This window comes from Xenopus laevis, chromosome 2S (genome assembly GCF_017654675.1).
Source record: "Xenopus laevis strain J_2021 chromosome 2S, Xenopus_laevis_v10.1, whole genome shotgun sequence".
In the NCBI taxonomy this organism is placed as follows: domain Eukaryota; kingdom Metazoa; phylum Chordata; class Amphibia; order Anura; family Pipidae; genus Xenopus; species Xenopus laevis.
In genome coordinates this window covers 160,456,247-160,482,900 of record NC_054374.1, presented here as the reverse complement: position 1 = coordinate 160,482,900, position 26,654 = coordinate 160,456,247, and the positions used below count along the sequence as shown (strand labels likewise).

The 26,654-nt window shown below is 42.0% G+C and overlaps 1 protein-coding gene across 1 annotated transcript in view; it reads left to right on the top strand.

The window, feature by feature from the left end:
- gab2.S (GRB2 associated binding protein 2 S homeolog) overlaps positions 1-26,654 on the top strand; it is a 93,828-nt gene that overhangs the window by 31,974 nt on the left and 35,200 nt on the right. The window contains exon 2 of the mRNA XM_018250375.2: positions 19,993-20,293. Coding sequence (XP_018105864.1) covers positions 19,993-20,293 — 301 coding nt within the window. The remainder of the gene's footprint in view (positions 1-19,992; positions 20,294-26,654) is intronic.

Genomic DNA, 26,654 nt, shown 5'->3' with positions numbered 1-26,654 from the left:
GTCTGACATGACCCGTTGCCAGAATGAGATCACTGGGAAGGCCTTGTCTAATAAAGAGATATATCACATCCCCTACATCACCGGCTTATACAGATTGAATTAGAGATAATCAGCTGCAGTGGTTGAGACTTCAGGGGTCAATACCAGAGTCTCACTGGCCGGGGCTTTTGTAATAATCTCTGGGAAAGTTCAGGGTCCTGGGAATAGAGACTGGATTCTCCAGGCTGTACAGGGATTCCCATGGGTGTGCAAGATTCAATATGTGTTACACATACGCAGGGATTTTAATATATGAGAAAGGGATATAGAAACAGTGAGAGATATAAAAACACTAGGGCAGGAGAACTATTCTGCTTCCAACTGAGCTGAGCGTTCCACTTAAAGCCGCAGATTTAGTAGCATATAATAATTAGCGATGGTGTCTATAGTAACAGTGGATAATAGTCTCTGGGAAGGGAGTGTGACTGTGGGATAGCAGGTATAGTAGGGAGAGATGGTGTCTATAGTAACAGTGGATAATAGTCTCTGGGAAGGGAGTGTGACTGTGGGATAGCAGGTATAGTAGGGAGAGATGGTGCCTATAGTAACAGTGGGATAATAGTCTCTGGGAAGGGAGTGTGACTGTGGGATAGCAGGTATAGTAGGGAGAGATGGTGTCTATAGTAACAGTGGGATAATAGTCTCTGGGAAGGGAGTGTGACTGTGGGATAGCAGGTATAGTAGGAGAGATGGTGCCTATAGTAACAGTGTGATAATAGTCTCTGGGAAGGGAGTGTGACTGTGGGATAGCAGGTATAGTAGGGAGAGATGGTGTCTATAGTAACAGTGGATAATAGTCTCTGGGAAGGGAGTGTGACTGTGGGATAGCAGGTATAGTAGGGAGAGATGGTGTCTATAGTAACAGTGGATAATAGTCTCTGGGAAGGGAGTGTGACTGTGGGATAGCAGGTATAGTAGGGAGAGATGGTGTCTATAGTAACAGTGGATAATAGTCTCTGGGAAGGGAGTGTGACTGTGGGATAGCAGGTATAGTAGGGAGAGATGGTGTCTATAGTAACAGTGGATAATAGTCTCTGGGAAGGGAGTGTGACTATGGGATAGCAGGTATAGTAGGGAGAGATGGTGTCTATAGTAACAGTGGATAATAGTCTCTGGGAAGGGAGTGTGACTGTGGGATAGCAGGTATAGTAGGGAGAGATGGTGCCTATAGTAACAGTGGATAATAGTCTCTGGGAAGGGAGTGTGACTGTGGGATAGCAGGTATAGTAGGGAGAGATGGTACCCAGTTTAATACCCTACAGATGAAGTAACAAAAAGATAAAATAAAGTTTTGCCCCGTGCAGTTTGTGTCTTGAGCCAGACAGACATGTAGTTAAGACTGGAGGTGAGAGCAGTCAGTACTTTGCAGACACTGGTTAATGCACTGCCCTGTGATTCAGTCTCCTATTGATTTTGTCGGGTTTGGAACTGGAGAGCGGCACTGGCTAAGGAGCCCAGGGCTAATGAAAGCAAAGCTGATATTGAACAGGATATTTATAGAAACACAGGACCGAGCGAATGGAAAGATCATTGGGCCCAGTCTTGTTTCTCTCATACACTCGGCTGCACATTTAACTGCAGTTTTACAACCAGGCCGTTACATTTCCAATCTTCCCTTTGTGTCTGCTCAAGTGTTTAAAGGGGAAGTACAAATGATTCCATGATAAAGGGAAATTTAAATTACATAAAAAGCAAAATTCTTGCCACAAATTGGTCCAATCCAAACTTAAATGTCTTGTCTGTTGGGATGTAATCACCCTACCTGATGTTTCTATATGAGCTTTCATCACGTATTGATTGAGAGGCATCACATGGGCCCCTTACAGATAACATGCTGCCCCCCCCCCCCAGCATTGACTATCATTGTGTAGCATCTCCAAGAGGCTTTCAGGGAAAGAAAATCATCTATTGATTCTTGTCTGGATCAAATTCAAGTCATCAAGTCATAATTTATTTACCTTCACTCTATAATAACCTGCTATTAATATTTGCTCTGCTCTTTCTTGTGCCTCCTCCCCTGAACTACAACTCCCAGCAGCATAAGCCTCCTGTTGCAGGTGGTTGCACAGTTCATTAGCCACAAGCTTGTTACATTGAGTAACATAATTACATTATTGCATATGTACTGTATGATAAGTAGTTGGGGCTGCCATTCCTGCCCATAAATACAGGTATGGGACCTGTTATCCAGAATGCTCAGGACCTGGGGCTTTCTGGATAATGGATCTTTCCATAATTTCGATCTTCATACCTTAAGTCTACTAGAAAATCATATAAACATTAAATAAACCCAATAGGCTGGTTTTGCTTCCAATAAGGATTAATTATATCTTAGTACAAGCTACTGTTTTATTATTACACAGAAAAAGGAAATATTTTTAAAAAAATAATTATTTTATATTGGAGTCTATGGGAGATGTCCTTTCTGTAATTCGGGATAATGGGTTTCTGGACAACGGATCTCATACCCATATATTTATATTTTCACCGTAGCATTACGGTATATAACACATTATTTTCCAGAAAGGTTTAACAAGTGATCATATCAATGTGATAATTATTAGTTATTGTTTGAGGATTTGTCGTTGAACTGGAGCAAATTAATTCTGGGCGCAGTTTCAAAGCACGAACTTTCTCTGTGGCTGGAAGTGTTGCACATAATGCAGGATCCTGTGAATCTTCCCGCAGAAACAAGAGATTGTTTGTGAATGAGAGGCTACAAATAATAATAATTACATGGAATAATAAGGTGCAACCAATGAACTTGTAAGTACAGTTCCATTATCCGGAAACCCATTATCCAGAAAGCTCCGACTTAAGGAAAGGCCACTTCCCATAGACTCCGTTTTATCCAAATAATCCAAATTTTGAAAACTGATTTCCTTTTTCTGTGTAATAATAAAACAGTATCTTGTACTTGATCCCAACTAAGATATAATTAATCCTTATTGGAAGCAAAACCAGCCTATTGGGTTTATTTCATGTTTACATGATTTTCTAGAAGACTTAAGGTATGAAGATCCAAATTAAAGAAAGATCTGTTATCTGGAAAACCCCATGTCCAGAGCATTCTGGATAACAGGTCCTATACCTGTATAAGTAACAGCTGGTCACTCCATCTTTTCCAATAGGGAATGTATAATATGGGTTGAGTTCTGGGGGTCCTGGTGTCTCTCTGTATCCAATTCCAGTTCAGCACTTGGAGCTGAAAGAACAGTTCCCCTTTGTTTTGAGCTCCATAGAACAACTAATTAGAGAGTTGTGTAATGTAACGGACACTTGATTTGATCTAATTGGCTGCCCCCCAAGAAAAGGGTTTAGTAGGATCATGTGACAGGCAGGCTCAAGTTGGGGGCCACTGATTATTTTTGTGGTTCCCAGTGTCAATAACGGAGTCTCAGAGATTAACTGAACTTTTTTGGGGTGCAGGAGTGTAATGTGCCAGACTCATTAGCATTATTTGTAAGGGTATATGAATCCTGACATTGTATATAGATGATATAGATCAGGGTGAGGGTTTTTTCTTTTTATAAAACCACCTGCCTTTGGGTTAATAAATCCTTTTATTACATTTAGTACAGTAGACTTCAGGCCACTATATAACTGTGTAGCAGAAGAAACGGAAATAAAAGACAAGTTGGACAGACCCACAATACTAAGCCATTTCCCAGATGCTCTTGAGTTAGAGCATAGCTCCCAGCGTTTTGGAAGTAAAAAAAGGGACAAAAAAGTTGGCGCGCGTAGCGTGGCGACGTTTTTGACCACGCCCATTTTTGTGTCCACACCCCCTAATTACCATGTTACTTTTATTGGGAGGTTATGAAAGTTTGAATATATTTCTGTGGTTTTTATCAGTTAGTACAGTTTTGCCAATGAAGGTGAATTGCCCTTTAAGCTGTAAGTGTAACTTCTCCCAAGGGACCTGTTATCTTATATTGTTACAATTACTTATTTGCTTATCTAGATACATTTGAAATGATGTCTTATCGTCTGTTGTGGCTGTTCTGGGCTCTCTGCCAAAAGCCTATTAAGTTAGAAACATTGTCTATTTTTCTGGCTGTTCAGTGCAGAGAAAAACGGGACTTTCCAGTACAAACGAGGGACTGCGGGTTGAGCTGTCAAAAGTAGGACTGTAGGAGTAAAACTTGCGATTGAGACCCGCCACTAGGGTTGTTACCCGGCCGGTATTTTACCGGCAATGTAGCTGCCGGTAATTTGTAATACCATTTACAAAATCCCCTGCCCGCCGTTGAAAACTTACATTTTCGTCGGCTTCGGGCAGTGGCCCCTTTTGTGACGCTCCGCCCCTTTTTGTCATGCCCCACCCCTTTCTTTTCCGCCCCCCACCATGGCCGGTAATTGTTTTTTTAAAAGGTGGCAACCCTACCCGCGACACGCAAACTCAGAGAACCGCTGACCCGCATCTATACCCGCTCCCGAAACTTCTACCTGCAACCCGCAGGTTACCCGACCCGCTGCAGGACTCTATCTTGAGCTTTTGTTTGATGGTCAGTCAAGCAGTTCTAGTAGCAAACCCATCACTAAAGTCAAGTTGTGGCTGTAAAGCTCAGTATAAGAGCCTGGGAATATTCCACTCCTGTTTGACTGAATCAATGCTGGGCTGCCATTTGTAGTGCTCCCATAATCTCTGGTGGCTGCTATTTAACTTAAATTCTTTTAGCCCCCTTGGTACTCTTGCACATTGGCCAAGAGGTATTACCCCATTGTGTAATAATGTAAATATTAAGGGGCAGATTTATTAAGGGTCGAAGTGAAAATTCAAATGTTCAAATTTTTTTTTTTTTGGTCAGAACTCTCATTCAAACTGAATTATCCAAAACTCGATTCGAGTTGTAAATCAAATTGGAATTTCGATATTTTCATACTCTGGCCCTTTGAGAACTTAAATTCGACTATTCGCCTCCTTAAACCTGCCGAATTGCTGTATAAGTCAATGGGAGAGGTCCAGGGATCAATTTGGTGATGTTTGGAGCCTTCCTGACATTCGAGTTTTTTTTAATTCGAACCAAACTCGAGTTTTCGTGGTCGATTCAATTCGACTGAGAAGAGAAAATTTGATTTTATTAATATATATTTCGATTGGCCAAATTTCGAGTTTTATGGGAGTTTTTAAAAAAACTCACATCAATTCGAAATTCGACCTTTGATAAATGTGCCAGTAAATGTTCTTGACCCCACCTTGGCCCTTGCTGCTCTAAAGGTAAACCCTGGCTTCTGGCTGACCCTCCAACTAGGGACCCCCTAGTTTTGATGCAGTTTTGCTTTATTGGTGTGTTGCACTGGGGACTAGGTATGACAGTACATCGGGTGCCTTCACTGTGTTACTGGGGGTAGTCTGCTCCATCACTCATATATCTCATCTAGTGATCTATTTACATATTTATAATATATATTGTATTCCATTTTAATTCCATTAAGTTCCATTTTCCAAAAACATTCCAGCAAAACATTGAGTTAGCAATAACAATGCTCATACTATTTCCTTGTATAATCTCCTTTATATACATAACAGGTCTATGGATAACCCCTACACAAACCAATCCGTATGGCAGCTCCCACCTCTTTTGAAAACCATGCAGAGACCAAGGAAGCACAATGCAAACTGCTACCAATTGAGAATTCCAGGGGTGCATTTGCCCCTTTAGCATTTGGGCAGTGGCTCCACAGGAGTGATTTTGGCCCTGTTCTAACTGCCCATATCTCTATTGTTCTGATGGATCCTTCAGCCCCCGACTGCACTGCCTACACCTGATTCTCTCACACATGTCCCTGGGAATTCAGCCTTATTCACATGCCCTATCAGTGGCACTGCCTCTTAGCCCTCGTTCTCCTCTGCTGACACTCACTGACAACTCTTCTTCTTATTCCCATGGCCCTGAATGCAGCCTCAGACCCCAATGCAACACCAGGGGTTTTGTAAAGGGGAAGTTCCCACTGAATCCTAAAAATTGGTTGAATCGGCTGAAATTGGTTGTGCAGATAACTAATTGTCAACTTATATTCTAATAGCAGTCTGACTTCACTAACCTGATCAATCACTGTTTTTGGTAGAAATTATTTTTCTACATGGCAAATTATTTACTAGTAGGTGTAGTAGAGTAATAGAAACCCAACAGACCCAACAGTTGTATACTGATTCTGTGTCATTAAATTATTCAATTCCAAATATCCAAATAATAGCAGTGTTCCACATAATAATAGCTTGTTCCAAATAATAGCAGTGTGGGGTTCAATTAGTGAGGTCATTCTTTCTGTGAAAACAGGAGTCAATTCCGGCCATTATTTCTAGAAGGAAGGAGCAAATGTTGTGCTGCTGGTTATAGGGCATTTCTCTCTGAAACTCCCACTCAAATGGCTCCTTACCGACATTGTTCAGAAGAAAAGCAGACTTTGATTAAAAAGTTGATTGGAGAGAGGAAAGCATATAAAGAAGTGCAGAAAATAAACAGCTGCTCAGCTGAAATGATCTCAAATGCTTTAAATTGGCACAAAAACCTGAAAGACGTGGAAGAAAACGACAATTGGGATGGATAGAAGAATATCCATAATGGCAAAGACTCAGCCAATGATCAGCTCCAGGAAGATCATAGAGGTGTAAAGTTACCTGTGATACTGTTACAATTAGAAGACGCCTATGTGAAGCCAAACTATCCAGGGCCGGATTTGCGGTGAGGGCGCCCGGAAGCCGTCGCCCCCTCCCTCTTAAAGGATAACACGCATGCGCATCCTTTCTAATTGCCGGAGCACTAGCGCCTAGTGGCTAGTGCTTCGGAATTAAACTTATTAGCTGGGCGGCATGCTGCCTTTAAATCTATGCCGCCCTAGGCGTGGGCCTTTGCGGCCTTGCCACAAATCCCGCCTGAAACTATCGGAGCAACATTGAAGAAACTGAACTGAAGAAAGCACAATTGTTCTTTTTGGGTCTAGGGGCCACAGATGTCCCCCAACACTGAATTGAAGCAGAGAGTGAAGACAGTGAAGCTGATGGCACAGGCATCATGATATGGGGATGTTTCTCATACTGTGGTGTTGGGCCTATTTATCACATACAAGGGATCATGGATCAGTTTCAATACCAAAATACTTTGAAGAGGTCATGTTGCCTTATGCCGAAGAGGAAACGCCCTTGAAATGGGGGTTTCAACAAGACAACGACCCCAAACACACCAGTAAACCAGCAACATCTTGGTTCCACACCAACAAGATTGACGTTATGGAGTGGCCCAATCCTTAATCCAATAGAAAACTTGTGGGGGTGACGAAAAATGTTTTTTGTGAGGCAAAAGCAAGAAATGCAGAAGAATTGTGGAATGTAACAGGTTGTTGGAAGTTGTTGGAGTCCATACAACACAGATGTGCAGCAGAAACACTGATTATACAACTCAATATTAGTTCAGTCATTCAAAAGAGAAGAGCCACATTCAAGTGTAAAATAATGTTGGAGAGCAACACAAGCATGCAAAAAGTTCATGTGGCTTTGTTTGGGCATTGGGATGATGATGACTTGCAGCCAACAGTAGGCTCTGTTTAAGACAAGAATTCAAAAATAAGCACCTGCTTGGGGGCCATTGGGAGCAACATCCAAGGGTTTGCAGAGCAGCATGTTGCTTATGAGCCATTGGTTGGGGATCATGGATATAATCTGTCCTTATCTGAAGAAACAAAGGCAAAGTTGCTGAGCAGCTGGAGCCGAATGAAAAGGATCTGCATCTTTAAGGATTCCGAGTGGGCGCTCTTCCATTTATTTAGGTTATGGCAGTAACACGGGTGCATTGTACCAATCAATTTCTGTGAAGTCAGTTTCTATTCCTGGTATCCATGAGCAATCTGATAAGCGATGGTATCGGCTGGATGAGCTCTTGGGAGGGGAGAATGTTTTTCAGTTCAGCCTGATCATGTTCATGAGTTGTGGTACAGCCATTTAACAGATTATCTTTTATATCCTTATAGTATTTATTTATTATTATTTATTGGAGAAAAGAACATTTCTTGCATCTACTTAAAATAATGACTAATGGTTATGTGATGGCTCATTTGCAAAGCAAGTGCAAAATTCAGCTGCACATTGTCATGTTTCTTTACCCACAATGCACTAATGAACTTCCACTGCTGGTAAATCAGCTCCGGAGCCATTGCTTGATAAATCTCATGATCCACACGGCCTGCTGTTCCTACGCCAGTGTGATTTGATCTGCTGGTTTCAGAGATTAAATTAGATCCTGGGACAAAGAAAGATGTGAGAAACACAGGCAGGGCCTGGCGTGTGAGTCAGCTCTTTTCATTCCCTGCTGGAGTGATCTCAGCCAATTAGTTAATTGTTTGGGGAGGTGACCTGTCCCTGGTTTAAGGGATAGCTTATTTTATCAGTCATAACAGGACCAAGGCTTTCCATTTGCTTAACGCTGCCTGTCCTGTGTATGGTCATAAATAGGGATCTAAATTAAATATATTCTATATGAAATTTGCACTGCATTTATCCTGCTGTGTGTTCTGGGTATTATACATGGAATTGGTACTGTATTTATCCTGCTGTGTGTTCTGGGTATTATACATGGAATTGGCCTGTATTTATCCTTCTGTGTGTTCTGGGGTATTATACATGGAATTGGCACTGCATTTATCCTGCTGTGTGTTCTGGGTATTATACATGGAATTGGTACTGTATTTATCCTGCTGTGTGTTCTGGGTATTATACATGGAATTGGCCTGTATTTATCCTTCTGTGTGTTCTGGGGTATTATACATGGAATTGGCACTGTATTTATCTGCTGTGTGTTCTGGGGTATTATACATGGAATTGGCACTGTATTTATCCTGCTGTGTGTTCTGGGGTATTATACATGGAATTGGCCTGTATTTATCCTTCTGTGTGTTCTGGGGTATAATACATGGAATTGGCACTGTATTTATCTTGTCATGTTCTGGGGTTATTATACATGGAATTGACACTGTATTTATCCTACAGTGTGCACAGTAGATGTCAGGCTTTTGAAGGCCCCGTCTCATAAGATGAGGTGTGGAAATAGATTACGGAAGGATCCATTATCCATAACACTCAGGTCCCATTCTGCAAAACATACCCCATACCTTATACTAAATATATTTTTTAGATGATAACTTTCCCTTTCATGTGCGAGGCTTGAGCGCGCGGCAGTATTTGTGGGGCGAGTAACGTTATCTCCGAGGCGCAGCTTTTGTTCTCTAATCTAAAGAAAACTGTGAAGGAAGCAAATGATTTCACATATTTTTCAAGGCTGGAGGAAATGCTTTGGAAACAAAATATAAACTTCCTCTGGGATATGGACTCTGAACTGATGTCACCATTGTTCCCCCGCTGTGATACGGGAGCTTTTACTCATTTTTATTTATTCAAATTCACGTTTAAAGGCAAAGTACGGCCTGTTTATAAGGGCCGATCCCTTCATAAATGTTGCATTAAACACACAGTATCGGGGTATATGGCTTGTTGTATGCAGCAAATTATAAACGCTGCTCGTTATGTACAATTTTTCTGATGGGAGCACAGATCGTTAGTTGGGCGTTTGGTGAGCCGAGCCCTACTATCAATGCCAGTAACTGCTGTAGGTAGATCATTGCCCATTTCATTGCTTCAATAAAGTAACCCCTTCCTTGGGTATTTATAAGATTTTGCAGGATAAGGGGTCATTGCTGTGCTCCATAGACAAGTCATTCAAACCCAGGTGGATCAGCCAATTAGCTAGGTAGCCGACTCCAGGGTCAATTGAGCCTAATGCTGATCTCTGCACTAGAAGAGACTATTATTTTGCCACCCTTTTTCCAATGTTTTGCTGCCTGGGGCAAGATTCTCTCCTTGGTACCGAGTGGCACTTTGTCAGGCAAACGTCCATCTATTTGTTAAAAGGGTGGTTCACCTTTGTTATTTTTTAGTATGTTATACAATGGCCAATTCTAAGCAACTTTTCAATTGGTCTTCGTTATTTATTTTTTATAGTTTTTTTTTTTTATTAATTATTTGCCTTTCAAATGGGGGGGTCACTGACCCCATCTAAAAACAAATGCTCTGTAAAGCTACAAACTGTATGTTATTGGTACTTTATATTACTCATCTTTCTATTCAGGCCTCTCCTATTCATATTCCAGTCTCTTATTCAAATCAATGCATAGTTGCTAGGGGAATTTGGACCCCAGTAACCAGTTTGCTGAAACTTTCTAATTGGAGAGCTGCTAAATAAAAAGCTAAATTACTCATAAACCACAAATAATAAACAAAAGAACCAATTGAAAATTGTCTCAGAATATCCCTCTCTACATCATACTAAAAGTTATCTTAAAGGTGAACAATCTCTTTGATGTGATATCCTAGCATGGATGGTTATCCTAAGGCAGAGCCAATAAAGTTTAAAGAGTGTGGCATATTCCTGGCACTTCTCCCCTGCAGTCTATTCTGTTTCACATCTCCCCGGTGGGACCCTGAGTTGTCAGTTTTTCAGGGTCTCTTGCTCTAAATTTAGCCTGAGGGGCTTCTCCTCGTTGCCATCTCACCAGAATCTATTCTCTAAGTGTCCTGTCATTTCCCGAACTCGCCCTCCTCCTGCTTTTCATATTGGAGATTTAAAGGATAAGTAAACCTTTAAAATAAGTGAATGTAAAATTGATGAGGGGGCTATTCTAAGCACTTTTGCAATAGACATTCATTATTTATTCTTTTCTCATTAGGAAAGATTTGAGAAAGGTTTCTAATTTTATTCCTAAGCAGAAGAACATCAGAGCAGCCTCTTACTTTCTCCTGACAACCTCCTTGACTACTTGGTGGTCAGACTGGTGGGAAACTGACCAGTAGCTGGCGCTGTAGTAATAAAATTAATTCATATTAACAGCACATGTATCCCTTAATATCTTGGAATGAAAAAATAATAAATAATGAAAATGCTTAGAATAAACTCCTCATCAATTTTACACTGATTTAAGGTGGCCATACACGGGCCGATAAAAGCTGCCAACAGACCGAGTCGGCAGCTTATTGGCCCGTGTATGGGGCACCCCGACAGGCTTCACCGATCGAAAGTCGGCCAGATCTCGATTGATGCGGTCCCGCGATCCGACCGCCCGTTACCATTTGTACCCTAGTGCCCACGATCGGATCAGCCCGTTATTGTCCAACGAGCGGATCTCTCCGTGTATGGCCACCTTTATTTTAAAGGTTTATTTAGCCTCTAATTCCACGGACACTTACCCCAGACCCTAGGGCACAACCTAAAGCTCTGAAGGTCCGAAAGGTCACACAGACACCCCATTTGTTCTGCTCCATCTCTGCTTTCTCTGCCATTCACCGACTTTTCCATGTATTACATATAGAAATCGGATACAATATTATGTCCCTTACCCTTTGATTTTTCTCCGGTGCCTGAACTGGAGACACACAGCTTGACATTATTTAGCTCACGTCTGCCCATCATGTTCCAGGTAATCATCATCATTTATTTATATAGCGCCGTCAAGATATGCAGTGCTGTATGGGCTTCCTATCAGTGGCTTAGTGGCCCATTGCCCAGGGGCTAGCAGTGGCTTAACTAAAGGCTAATGGGCTTCCCCATGCCATCATCTTGCAGCCACAAGACCTGTGCAACTTGCTGGGTTTAAGTGGATTGTGACTGCAGCCAGATGCAATGCACCCAATAAATATATTATTTTTTTTCTCTGAAACCTTTCTCTGAAAAACCTTTTAAAGAGGAAACTATAACAAGAGACCGGAAGTAAAATGCAGTCTCTGGATCTGTACTCGCATGCTCTCTCTCAATTTACTGGCTGCTTTTTCCCCTTTCAGAGGGTTATTTGTCTGTTTCAGCTACTATTTTTATCCTCAATCTTCCGGCCTGTCCTCACGGCCACCAGCGAGATTTTTTTTTTTTTCATGTGTATTTCCTGCAAATTGTATTTCCTCTTATTCCTTTTTTGCATTTAGAGATGGGCTGGAAAGCTCTCATTCCACCATCACACGTCCTTTTGAATTTTAAAGGGAAAACAAAAACTTTTATAGAACACGAATTCTTTTTCCATGACTGAGATGTTTGTGAGTGGACCATGTGCTTGGGGAATATTTCAGTGCTCCATCTGTACTTTCCTGCATGCATTGCCATAAAGCATGGACATTGTTGCAATGACCTTAGTGAATGATGTGCTACGTTTGCTGTTATTCCGCAATCAGTAGAGCAAATGTAGCAAGTTTCATGCACCATGGGAATAGGTTGGAGGAACAAGCATGGTGGGAAGAGACGAGGGATAGAATGGAAAGACAAGACAGGGGCTGGAGCTGAGAGCGAGACACAGATGAGAGTGCTAAGGAGACGTTTGAGTGATAAGGAGACAATACAGAACCTTGGTGTGAAGTAGAGCTCAATAGAGATAGAGAATAATGCAGCACAGACACTATAGACCAAAAGAACAAATTGTGTAAGTTGTGGTATCTGCTACAACCCTGTACATGTTTGGGGTCATTAGGGGAGAAACCCATGTGTCCTCTCTAATTAATTCTAATTAAAGTGTTGATTCCCTTTTGTTACATTTCATTGCAAAGTCACAATTGATGAAAGGGACAAAGCAAGACAACAACGTGTAGCAGATCCAGGCTGGTCCCAGACAAACTCTATATGTTTTAGTATTTCGAGGAGCTGTCCAATATAAATGGAGGCATTTGGATGATGGAGCTGCTGTCCTATAAAATCAATGTGTTAGTCTCCCCGTGAGAATGATCCTTCAGCTGTTCTTAATCTTATCATGCGGGAACAATGGGACACTTCACTGCAGGGTATAAGAAATGGCTGCAATGTCTCTGGATGGGCAAAAAGTTGTGTTTCAATCCACCGCACTCCAGCAATTAACTTCCACTGTAATGGTGGTGCTGGTCATCCGTTGACCCGACAAGGTCCAACAGCAACAGCAATTTATGTTTATGGATCCGCGCACACACAATTTTTCTGCAGTCGGGAAGTGCCCCCTATCTTTATTTTATATCACCACTAGTAGATACTAGTGGTGTTATAAAATAAACTGTGCGACAGTGAGAAATGGTTTCTGCCCAGGACGATTCTAGAGGGCTGAGGCTGCTCTGTGGGGCTGCAGGAGGATAGAAATGTGGGAATCATAGGGAGGCGTGGGAATGACCGGGTAGCATGGAAATGACAAGGAAGTAGAGTCCTGTGTGGGTCCATTTTTTGGAACCCGTACCCAACCCGTAACTGCAATCAGCAACCTGGACCCACAACCCGCATTCTTACCCGCTTGGACCCGCTTCCCGACCCACAAGTACCTTATCCGCGACCCAGACCCGCTGTGTTGTCATTGGAAGTGACCTCATCGGAAGTAGGCGATATCAGAAAAAAGGAGTAAAAATATTGATATTGAGAAGACCCGTGGCCGACCCGCAAACCCGCATCTATACCCGCACCCCGAACTTCTACCCGCAACCTGCAGGGTACCGCAGGTTTTTGCGGGTGACCCGCGAGTACCCGACTCACTGCAGGACTCTACAAGGAAGCATGGGAATGATAGGGAATCATTCCTCCAGTCATGTGACTTGTGCTCTAATAAACTTCAGTCACTCTTTACTGCTGTACTGCAAGTTGGAGTGATATCACCCCCCTCCCTTTCCCCCCAGCAGCCTAACAACAGAACAATGGGAAGGTAACCAGATAACAGCTCCCTAACACAAGATAACAGCTGCCTGGTAGATCTAAGAACAACACTCAATAGTAAAATCCAAGTCCCACTGAGACTGATTCAGTTACATTAAGTAGGAGAAATAACAGCCTGCCAGAAAGCAGTTCCATCCTAATGTGCAGGCACAAGTCACATGACTGGAGGCAGCTGGGAAACTGACAATATGTCTAGCCCCATGTTAGATTTCAAAACTGAATATAAAAAAATCTGTTTGCTCTTTTGAGAAATGGATTTCAGTGCAGAATTCTACTGGAGCAGCACTATTAACTGATGTCAGTATCCCTTTAAACATGGCAGTCCTTATTGCCTATATGATCAACCTGTAACACTGCCATTTGGAACTACAGCTCCCAGCATCCCAAGACAAGACTGAGTGTTTCCAGTGTCCGTATGGAAATATTCTGTTAAATATTAATTTGCAGCAAACTAAGCGATTTTGCAGAGCTTAACCTAAATACCCACCCCAGTGATGCCACAAAATGACAGAAAGGGAGCCGGAACAGCTTGCTAGATAGGCTTTACATTACTGATAAAGATGATGTTATTCAGAGCAGGAGCTACAAGAATATAACGTTCTGGAAAGAACATTGATTATTTCGAGCTGTTTCAGTGCTGGCTGTTCTCTCGAAGCGGAGGCTGAACATCATGGGCACATTAGTGAGATTGTGATTGCAAATAATGGCCTCAATTAAGGTTCTGCTTTCTGTTGTCTCGTCCATTAGCAGCAGGGCCCAGGCCTAGGGAACAGTGTTGTGAGTCTGACAATGTAGTTCAGCGGGCATTCCATACCTCCCAACATTTTGGAAATAAAAAGAGGGTCAAAATAGTTGCCGTACGTAATTTTTTGAACTCTCCCATTTTTGTGGCCACACCCCCTAATTACCATAATCATTTTACAAAATTTGGCAGGTTATGAAAGTTTGAACACATTTCTGTGGTTTGTTTTCAGTTATTACAGTTTTGCTAATGAAGGTGAATTGCCCTTTAAGCTGTGAGTCTAACTTTTCCCAAGGGACCTGTTATCTTATATTGTTACAATTATTTATTTGCTTATCTCAAACTTGTTACAAAAGTATCTTACCTGCTACTCTGGCTGTTCTGCGTAGTGATGTGCGGGTCAGGGTTTTCCTGACCCACACCTGACCCTTACCCGCCCTGCTGCCGCCCACACCTGCGCTTCTGGGGTCCTTTTATAGACCCGCGCCGACCTGCCCCGCCGATTACGTCACAAAAGGCGCGGGGCGAGCAGACGCGAAACTATAAAACCGGAAATCGGATGCCGGCATGTGAAGGTGGCGGGTGGGGAGAACAGGAGAAGAGCTCAACCCGCACCCGCCCGCCACCCGCGAGGAGCAGTGCGAGGTCGACCCGAACCCGCCAGACCCGCGGGTCCCCCGGGTATCTGGTCGGCCCGCATATCACTAGTTCTGGGCTCTCTGCCAAAAGCAAATTGAGTTAGGAACTTTGTTTCTTTTTCTGGCTGTTCAGTGCAGGGAAAAACGGGACTTTCCAGTACAAACGAGGGACTGTGGGTTGAGCTGTCAAAAGAGGGACTGTCCCTCTAAAAACAGGACAGTTGAGAGGTATATACTACCAATGATTGGTCTGTGGTCAGTGCTGATAATATTGTGCCAGACAAGAACTTGCCAAGGTCCCAGGGCCTCTACAGGATCCTGGAGTGACAAAAACACCCTATTCACAACTAAGGACTAGAGTTTTTCAGGCTTCCTTGGGGATTAGGCCTACTGTTTTGTGATTTAGCATTTGCTCAGACTCACTTTGGCTCTTTTCACGGTAATAAGATCTTACTGTAGTCCATCATTTTAATGACATAATGACATCAGAGGGCAGAAATAATCCAAATCTTGACCTGTTTTCGTGTGAGGACCCCTTTCTCCCCATGCTCACTGCTGCATTGAAAAGAGCTAAAGGGAGCATGACCAAATATTAAACCACAAAAGAGTAAGTTTGACCCCCTTTAAAAAGACTAGAAACTATTACAGGGAGACTGCAACTAGGGTTTTGCCTCTCTGTTACTATGGATGAGCTAAATGGAGCCTGAGCAAATGCTGATGACAAGAGTAGGCGGCTTGGAGAGAACAGTGTCTGCTTTAGCTATGTAAGCTATAAGCAGTGATGTCGGAGCAGTAAGGGTTAATAAGAGAGAAAGCCATTGTGGCTGTAGGGCTAGCGTGGCTTGTGTGTGTGTTCACCCCCAGCACATCATTATGTTGGATTTAGGATTTGCTCCAGGCACTAGAGATAGGAAACCAATGGGAGACACTGCACCTGCAGCTCTTTCACTCCATGCGGTGACGGCTCCTGGGAATAATGTTGTTTTTGGCTGGAGAATGAAATACTTTAATTTCCCACGTCACGCGGCACATTCATTATACAGGCAGTAACACTTAGACGCATTTAAGGATTCTGCGGGTCGGTTCCTATTCATGTCTGGGGTGCTACATTGAGGCTGTTCATAAACATGATGTGCTGGAAGCTCCGATACCTTTAATGAGCAGATGATCAATTCTACATTTAACATGTCTGTGTCTGACAGCGGAACAAAGAGGGTGTGAACCCTCTCTCCTCTCACACTGCACAATATAACTCTGACTCTGCTCAGCAGGAACAGCCCCTTGAGTTTGCTCATAGTTTGTACAGAGAGATCCCATAAAACTATGGCAGCATAGGTATTCCCTGTACTAAGCACAATTCAGCAGGAACAGCCCCTAAGTTTGCTCATAGTCTGTACAGAGAGATCCCATAAAACTATGGCAGCATAGGTATTCCCTGTACTAAGCACAATTCAGCAGGAACAGTCCCTAAGTTTGCTCATAGTCTGTACTGAGAGATACCATAAAACTATGGCAGCATAGTTATCCCCTGTACTAAGCACAATTCAGCAGGAACAGCCCATAAGTTTGCTCATAGTCTGTACAGAGAGATCCCATAAAACTATGGCAGCCTAGGTATTCCCTGTACTAAGCACAATTCAGCAGGAACAGTCCCCTAAGTTTGCTCATAGTCTGTACAGAGAGATCCCATAAAACTATGGCAGCATAGGTATCCCCTGTACTAAGCACAATTCAGCAGGAACAGTCCCTAAGTTTGCTCATAGTCTGTACAGAGAGATTCCATAAAACTATGGCAGCATAGGTATTCCCCTGTACTAAGCACAGCTTTCCTATACATTTATTATTTTTCCCCTGTTAATAACATTGGGATCAACCATCATTTTCACTGGCCAGGCCGGTAAAATACTGGTCATGTGGCAACCCTAGATGGGGGGTTGTCACCGGCTGAAGCCCCTCCTCCAGATTCCATCAATGGGGGGGGGGCAGCATCAATTCTGCTGCCCTTTAACCCTAAGCAATGGTGTAGGTTAATATGTTATTAGCAGGTCGCTGCTCCCAGAGGAAACACTGTGGCCCTTCAGGGAAAGGGTTAAAACCCTTTAAAGGGCACCAATCATGACCAAAATCATTTACTAAGTAAATACATTATGTGAAAGTTCAAGAAATCTGATTTTTAAAACAGTTAGAATTGTTTGTATAATGTAAATGATCAGCTCACTATTCCTTCTGCAAGATCTCCCCTATCTCCCCTGCAGTTCTAGCTGAGGCAGCCATCTTGGATTTCACTGGCTCCTCCTACCTATATCTTCCCAGCCAACTGTAGCTCTGAAATCTCGCACATGCTCAGTTGAAATTCCTTGTTGCTTATCAACCCTTCTAAGCTATTTTCAAATCAGCCAAACCTGTGTGTTAGCTGCTGTTCAGTAGTGCTGCCACCTGCTGGAAGTTACTGTGTGTCCTTCATTTGCATAATGACATCACCAGCAGGGGACAAGATAGGGAAATCTCCTGATACTTCTAGTGGAGGAGTTTACTTAAACAAGGCATTCTGGGTAGAATACTCAAAGCAGTGTTACAATCTGAGCATGCTCCTGAAATTTGCATATTAGAGTCTCTGTTATAGTCACAGTATGGCCTCCCTCAGTGAAAGAACCCATTTGACAAAGTAAGGGATTTTTTTAAAACCTGCAGTTTTTTCAAAAAACTATATATGTAGTTTGATTAAACATGTTTAGCTTGTGCTGGTCAGATTGTTAATATGTGTTTGATTTTGGCTGTGATAGGTGCCCTTTAAAATCTTTTGGCCTCTCTCTATATTTCCATTAGTCGTCTGCTCTTTCCCTTCCATCGCTGTAATTAAGGCAATTAACCCTTCTCTCTTATCTCTCTCCTTCTCTCTCTGTTCTGATTCTATTCTGAATTTTGTGCACAAAGCAAAACTCTTGTCTGCCCAAAAGGGGAATGTGGAGAATAAATTGCAAATTATTTCTGTTAGTAAAACTCAGCCACTTGGGCCTTTATGTCTCCCGGCTGCATCCAATAAAATCCTGACTTTTTATTCCTTAGTTAGTTCCATTACTTAGTTCTAGTTCTACTGTTCCCCGAGCCCTATCCACTCATTCCACCTTGTGTTACTGTGTGCCCAAACCTTGGCCGGCCAATAATAACAAGGCATTGACTTGGCTAAAGCCCAAAGAATTAACTGCATTACCCGGTCCTTCAGTCGGCTTCATATACACTGTAGTGACACACACACACTGTCAGCAGCTAATTCTCCTATAAGATTTATATTATGGGAGAATGAACATATGAGAGGCGAAAGGAGCAGGAAATTAAATATATCCTGGTTTATTACTGCAATGCCTGCGATTAAAGTGCTTGGCACAGGGGTAGTTCACAATCAATTCATTATCATTATTTACGGGTATGGGACCTGATATCCAGAATGCTCAGGACCTGGGGATTTCTGGATAACAGATCTTTCCATAATTTGGATCTTCATACCTTAAGTCTATTAGGAAATAATTAAAAAAACATTAAATAAATTCAATAGACTGGTGTTGTTTCCAATAAGGGTTAATTATATCTTAGTTGGGATCAAGTACAAGCGACTGTTTTATTATTACAGAGAAAAAGGAAATCATTTATTTAAAATCTGGATTATTTCAATAAAATAGAGTCTATGGGAAACAGCCTTTCCATAACTGGGAGCTTTCTGGTTAACAGGTGTCTGGATAATGGATCCCACACCTGTTTAATATGTCAGATAACTGGCACTTTGTAGTCATTTTTTAGCAAGATTTAAATTCAGTCTGTAGTTTATTACATGGCAGTTATGTGATTTACCCATGTATACAGGATATAATTGTGAGCTCTATGGACCTTTTTAGTTGGCGACAGCTCCGAAAATTAGTAGCAGGGCCACATTGGTCCCTAAACCTACTGTATGGCGCAGATTTATTAAGGGTCAAATAGAAAATTCAAATTTTCTAATTTATTTATCGTCAAAGCTGTCAATTCGACTAGGTAGTTATTAAAATTCGATTCCAGTTTCTTAAAAAATGTGAATTTCGAGATTTATCATACTCGAAGAATTCGAATTTGACTATTTGCCGCCTAAAACCTGCCGAATTGCTGTTTAAGTCAATGGGAGAGGTCCAGGGATCAATTATGGAGCTTTGAGTTTGATCGAATTTGATTTTAATAATAAATTTAGATTTAATGAGAGTTTAGGGAAGTTTTAAAAAACTCAAATGAATTCGAAATTCGACCTTTGATAAATGTGCCTCTTAATGTTTGTAGTGTAATGGTTCATGAGACTTAGGGGGATATTTATCAAAATCTGAATTAATTAAAATGTTTTAATTAAAAAAGTCCGACCAAACTAGAATCCACGATTTGACCTTATTTATTATTTTTAAAAAAGCACAATTTAATCTTATCTGGGAAAAACTCGGAAAATCGACTGAAAACCTGAATCGTACGATTTTCTCTGGCTTTTTCCTGAAATAGTCGGAATTTTGGGCTAATTCCAGCTCAGTTAAATCGACCGAAAATCTGAATCGTATGATTTTCTCTGGCTTTTTGCCCGAAATAGTCGGAATTTTGGGCTAATTCCAGCTCAGACCACAGAAACTTCCAAATAGAATAGGAACCTCTCCCATTGACTCAAATACAACCTCGGCAGGTCTGAGATGGCGGATTTTCTGATTCTGACTTTTTGCAGCTTCAGGGTATAATAAATATCCAAAAAAATCTATTTTTTTTTCCACTAAAAATTCAGATTTTATAGTAAAAAAAACCCCCCAATTTATTTGAGTTTTTAGCATTCGGACTTTAATAAATGACCCCATAAATGTTCTCTTTCCTTTGCACATAGGCATGGAAGAAGCGCTGGTTCATTCTCCGCAGTGGCCGGATGAGTGGAGACCCAGACGTCTTGGAGTATTATAAAAATGACCACACGAAGAAGCCCATCCGGGTCATTAACCTCAGCTGCTGTGAACAAGTAGACGCCGGTCTGACGTTTAATAAGAAGGAGCTGCAGGACAGCTATATCTTCGACATCAAAACCAGTGATCGGACCTTCTACCTGGTGGCCGAGACGGAGGAGGAGATGAACAAGTGGGTCCGGAGCTTATGTCAGATCTGTGGATTTAACCAGTCGGAGGAGAATGGAGGTAACACCCCATTTTCATGACAATAAGAACTAATTGTCATCTGTAGGCCTGTGGTGGAATTTAGAACTAGGTCTCACTAGGTAGATCTCCAGCAGGACAAACCAACCCTAGACGTGCAAAAGCCTACAGTCTAATACATGGTCCCCCATCACATTCACTGAGCAACCTCATTAATTGCTAAACTTCAAGTTTAGTTCCCCTTAACAGGGTTGTTTCTGCCATGAGACAACCCCTAAGCTTAAGGGATACTGTCATGGGAAAATGTTTTTTTCAAAATGAATCAGTTAATAGTGCTGCTACAGCAGAATTCTGCACTGAAATCCATTTCTCAAAAAAGCAAACAGATTTTTTTATATTCAATGTTGAAATCTGACATGGGGCTAGACATATTGTCAATTTCCCAGCTGTCCCAAGTCATGTGACTTGTGCTCTGATAAACTTCAATCACTCTTTACTGCTCTACTGCAAGTTGGAGTGATATCACCCCCCTCCCTTTTCCCCCCAGCAGCCAAATAAAAGAACAATGGGAAGGTAACCAGATAACAGCTCCCTAACACAAGATAACAGCTGCCTGGTAGATCTAAGAACAACACTCAATAGTAAAAACCCATGTCTCACTGAGACACATTCAGTTACATTGAGAAGGAAAAACAGCAGCCTGCCAGAAAGCATTTCTCTCCTAAAGTGCAGGCACAAGTCACATGACCAGGGGCAGCTGGGAAATTGACAAAATGTCTAGCACCATGTCAGATTTCAAAATTGAATATAAAATAATCTGTTTGCTCTTTTGAGAAATGGATTTCAGTTCAGAATTTGTTGTTGTTTTTATTTGTTGTGAAGTTGGCATGAGACACTAATTGCAGGTTACTAAACATAAAGCCTTTGTTTGCATTGGCAGGGCATTACCCAGGCATTGTACGATGGGAGGGAGAGGCAGTATTTCCTATTAGCCTATGAAAGTAGCCTTTTTTTAGTACCTACAGAACATCCATGTGCTATTTTTATATTCTTATCCCTTTAAAGGGATACTGTCATGGGAAAAAAAAAATTTTCAAAATGAATCAGTTAATAGTGCTGCTCCAGCAGAATTCTGCACTGAAATCCATTTCCCAAAAGAGCAAACAGATTTTTTTATATTCAATTTTGAAATCTCACATAGGGCTAGACATTTTGTCAATTTCCCAGCTGCTCCTGGTCATGTGACTTGTGCCTGCACTTTAGGAGAGAAATGCTTTCTGGCAGGCTGCTGTTTTTCCTTCTCAATGTAACTGAATGTGTCTCAGTGGGACATGGGTTTTTACTATTGAGTGTTGTTCTTAGATCTACCAGGCAGCTGTTATCTTGTGTTAGGGAGCTGCTATCTGGTTACCTTCCCATTGTTCTTTTATTTGGCTGCTGGGGGAAAAGGGAGGGGGTGATATCACTCAAACTTGCAGTACAGCAGTAAAGAGTGATTGAAGTTTATCAGAGCACAAGTCACATGACTTGGGGCAGCTGGGAAATTGTCAATATGTCTAGCCCCATGTCAGATTTCAAAATTGAATATAAAAAAATCTGTTTGCTCTTTTGAGAAATGGATTTCAGTGCAGAATTCTGCTGGAGCAGCACTATTAACTGATTCATTTTGAAAAAAACATTTCTTCCCATGACAGTATCCCTTTAAATGTATTTACTTAAAGCGGACCTGTCACCTACACACAAAAAGCTGCATAATAAAAATCCTTTGCAATTTAAACATGGAATACAAATTCTTTTTTTTCATTAAAACATCCATACCTGCTATAAAGGTGTTTAAATATGTGAGCTGTCAATCACATCACTAATATGGGGCAGTCAATTAGTTTCACTTTCCATTCAGCACTTCCTACGTGTCTCTTCTCACATTGCCCCTTCCCTCCTCACGCTCTATAACTGTGAATGGAGATTAGGTCCCCCCCATTCTGGTGCACAAGATTTTGGGGTGATACACAATTTGTCTTAATGACAGTGACCACAAAATAGCTGCTGCCTACTTGCTACCTACTTGCTGGTTGTGTGTAATTCCAAAACTAAAGGATATATAATTTAAATAATAAATATATTGTCAATTAAGTTTATTTTGCACAACTAACATGACAGTAAAGAATTTGGAATTATTTCTTAGGGTGACAAGTCCCCTTTAAGCCTTATGGCACAGACAGTTGTGCTGGGCCCAGGCTTTTTATACGGGCGAGTTCTCCCAGTAACTCCCTGCACCTTGCACAGCAGCTGACAGCCTCCGGGGTTGAACGTCCTTACACCAGCTCCTGTGCGTGTCTGCCAAGGAATGTGGGTAATGTCAGCACCAAGTCATTTTCTGTGTCTCTTTTTCCAGGAAAAGTTAAAATAGACTATTTTATAGTAAAGGCAAGGCAAGAATTCCTATAAGGAAAGGGAAAGTTGCAGTTCAGCGGGAGGGTAGTCTCTGATTAAACCGTTGCTAATGTAACCTTTATATATTTAACCCTGTAAAGCCGGGGGACCCTTTTTGTCTCTATAGGCAGCCTTTTAATTTCATAGTATTCAAAACTGACCAATTAAGGTGCAAGGAGTGGTGTGTATTACACTCACTACAGACACTCCATTACAGGCCTGCAAATGCCCAGTGGAACCAAGCCTATGGCATGAGGTTTCTTCTAGACCATGTGAAGACATTTGGAGGGTTTGGATGTTGGAACGCCATTACTGCATTTCTATAGTCCTCACAAAGTTAGAACTTTTGTCAAAAAAAAAAAAAAAAATTAAAAGAAGAAAAAGAAAAATCCAGGCTCAGTTGCTATTCAGTGAGCAGATCAAATGAGGCTCAAATGGTATAGATATAGGTATCTCAAAGTGATATCGTTGGCAATGCCATTGGGGGCCAGACATTAAAGGGACAGGGTTGTTGGGGTTTAGCAGGACTGTGGGCATATTTGTTTGTATTGAGGCCAGGATGGGTCAGAAGCATGGCAAGGGGCAGATTAATGCACAGGCCACCAGTATTATCAGGGGCCCATTCCTATTTTCTTTAATTTCTTTTTTGTGCTGCTGGGACTGGTTGGGTGCACCTGCTGGGAGAAGAAGGTGGCAATGTGTATGCGTGTGCCTGGATAGGTGCAGATTTTGTGATGTCACTGGCGCACACTGAACTTGACCCAGCTATGGTGTACAAGCGCCTGGATCTGCACTCTGGATCCACCAGAAGCCTAAAAGGGGCCTTGTGTGGACGTAACCTTGGGGGTCACATGTGGTTAATCTGCCACTGGCAAGGGTGTTATATACTTGGGTAACATTTTTTGTTCCCCTGTCCTACTTAGTTGGTAGGGCTCCCCAAGTAGGTGGCGTAGACGGACAGTGTGGGTCTGCTGGAAAGAAGAGCCTTACTATTTAAGTAGTGTGGGGGCTCATGATTTCTGATGTTGGTCCTAAATGCTATTTAGTGTTTTCTAAAGCTATTTACTAACCTTTATCTTTTATTGGAGCAAGACAGCTCAACATTTGGGGTAACCACAACTGCATCTCTGTGCCTCCAACAAACGTGATATGCCCAGCCTGACTATTATTCATTAATTGTGCTCTAAGTTCAACTTTCAGTGGGTTTCTAGAAACAGAGCCAGTAAGGAAACTATGCTCACGGGGTCTGGGTGCAGCTGGGCCCGACACCCCCCTCTGGACGCAGTTTTCAGCACCCCTTCGCTTTGGCATCTGGAGGGCCCCAAGGGGGTGCGGGCCCGGGTGCGATCCCCCATGTTAGGATATAAGGGCCATACATCCGAACACTGAACTGTTCCTCCGAAGTAGCAGCCATTGTTAGTTCTATTCGGTGTGGGAACACTGTGCCGTTATGTAAACTTGTGATCAGCGATTAGCAAAGGTTTCCCTACGAATGTGTAAGAACAAAGTGCTCCTTGTTTCCCAGATTGAGGCAACACGTGACCGAATCATGCCACCTGGTGATTATGGGGGGCATTGTACTGAGACTCATTTCATTTCACCTTGGCAGGGCCATGCTTGGGAGACACATGACTCCGGTAATAACAAGGAACCTGTCAGTGTCACGTGATAAGAAAGTAATAGTTTGCGAGTCTTAACTGGTATGTACAAGACATTCACATGAATAAATGAGTATCAGCCAGACCTCGTGCTTCTTAATGGTTCTCAAAAACCTTTTGCTGATGGAGTTTTGCACAAGGAGCGTACACTTGAGAAATGGAAAAGTTGGATTTTATTAAAGGTCTCGTTCCAAGTTGATTCCAAGAAAAGCTTATTAACATTCCCATCTGCTGAACTGTAGTTTGCTCAGTGTTCACTGTAGTTCTCACTGTAGATCGCCTAGTCCAACGGGTGTGAAGCTTTAAGAAGCATAATGTAAATCTTTTTCTGAAGTCCTCCTTCTATATAACCAGTCAATAAGAAGCCTTACTTCTAAAATCGGCACCAGTGAAAATATGTTCTTCAAGACCTCGTCTCCTGATCTCTTTGTCCTAGGGTTGAATCTCTATCTCTTAGAAAAACCCTTTGCAACAGGACTGCTTACTTTTCTATGCCAAGGCCTCTATTCCAAAATGGAACTCCAGAACCAAACTTGCTTTGCTGTACTTTTTCCTACTACCTTCGCATCTTCTACACTAAAAAAGCTCCCAGCCATGTCAGGGTCTTTCAAGGCCTGTAACCTTTTCTTCAGCTAAATCCAATGTCCACACCTGATTGGAGTTATATGCATCAATCTTGGAACCTAAGCCCAGCAGTACTTTTTCACGTTCTTCTGGATCAACCAGAAGCTAGTTAGGAATTATTGGGTAAAAAGGATGAAGTTGATGGACATGTCTATTCAACTTCATGCCATTATCTCTGGCAACTTGGGGATATCATGTATGTGTCTTCCTGATGTCTAGGATCTTTTGGGAAATTACTGGAAGCATTTATGGCCACACGATGGTTTGAGACCCAGTGATAGGGAAGCTGATGTATCATAACTCAACACCTATATGCGCAAGACCAAATTGGGCAAAAAAATCAAGAAAAAACTGTTTTTTAAGGACAAATGGGGTGCAAATCTTTGAGTGCAAAGAATCGTTTAATATTTCTTTCAGAAAATCCCATTTAGCCCTATTTTAGCAAGAGAATATTTAATAGGCATGCAGTTGAGGAGAGAAGAAAACATGTTCAAGTATTAATAGCAAAGAAGCATCAGTAGGTCTCTTTAAAATCCACGGTGACAGTTCTGCTGGATGTGCACAGGAATATTCCCAGGGTAACCAGTTAGCTTAATGCAGAAGGAAGTACAGGACTTAAGGCACATCATGCCCTATTTTTCAGTCGGACTCTATTCCACTACTTGTCTTTTTTAAGAGATGGTAAAGTTTATGTAGCCTAAATGATTGGCTGATTTTGCAAAGCTCAACCTTACACCAGGGTTGGACTGGTCTACTAATACTTCATGTACCCAGATGATCTACATCAGGGGTCCCCAAACTTTTTTTTAACCGTGAGCCACATCAAATGTAAAAACAAAGTTGTGTAGCAACACAAGCATGAAGAACTTCCCAGGGGATTCCAAATCAGGGCTGTTATTGGTTATTTGGTAAACCCTATGTGGAATGTCAGCCTATAGGAGGCTCTACTTGACATTACACGTGGTTTTATGCAGTTTTGCCTTCAAGCCGGGAATTAAAAAAAAAAAGCACCTGCTTTGAAGCCACTGAGAACAACATCCAAGGGGTTGGTGAGGAACATGTTGCTTGAGAGCCACTGGTTGGGGATCACTGCTCTACAGCATGGCCGGCTTCCCTTTTCTTAGGGAATATGGACTACAGTTAGAGTGAGCCAAGCACTGCAGGAGATCTAACGTTGGACACCCTATGCTGCTGCCCAGTCATGGGGGGGATGCAATTCTGAAAGGAAATAATCTTTTGGTAGGATGAGAGCAAAGGGAAGTTGGTCTGTGAGAAGACTAGAGAAAGGTAAACCGGTATAGAGAAGAAAGAGGACATGGTGGGACAGATGGTTTGGCTTGAGTGAGACACAGTTTGGGATAAGACATTTAAAGCCATTTCATATATATGTTCAGATCTGTCAATTACTGGCCAGAAGGTCTGTGACACTCCCCATGCGACATAGGATTGGAGCTGGGCCGTAATTGCCCCTTTCTGCTGTTAACCATCCATTTGGATCTGCCACTATGTGACCAGCCTAAAAATGCTGTGTAATCTAAAAGAACATTTATTTCAGATAAAAGCATCCAAAGCCTTGGAGTAAGAATAGAGACACAGAAGAGTTAAATAATAAATAAGAAAATTGCTACTAATTACAATAAAGAACAACAGCCCAACTGTTTGTCTTTGGAAACAACTGTTAAACTAAA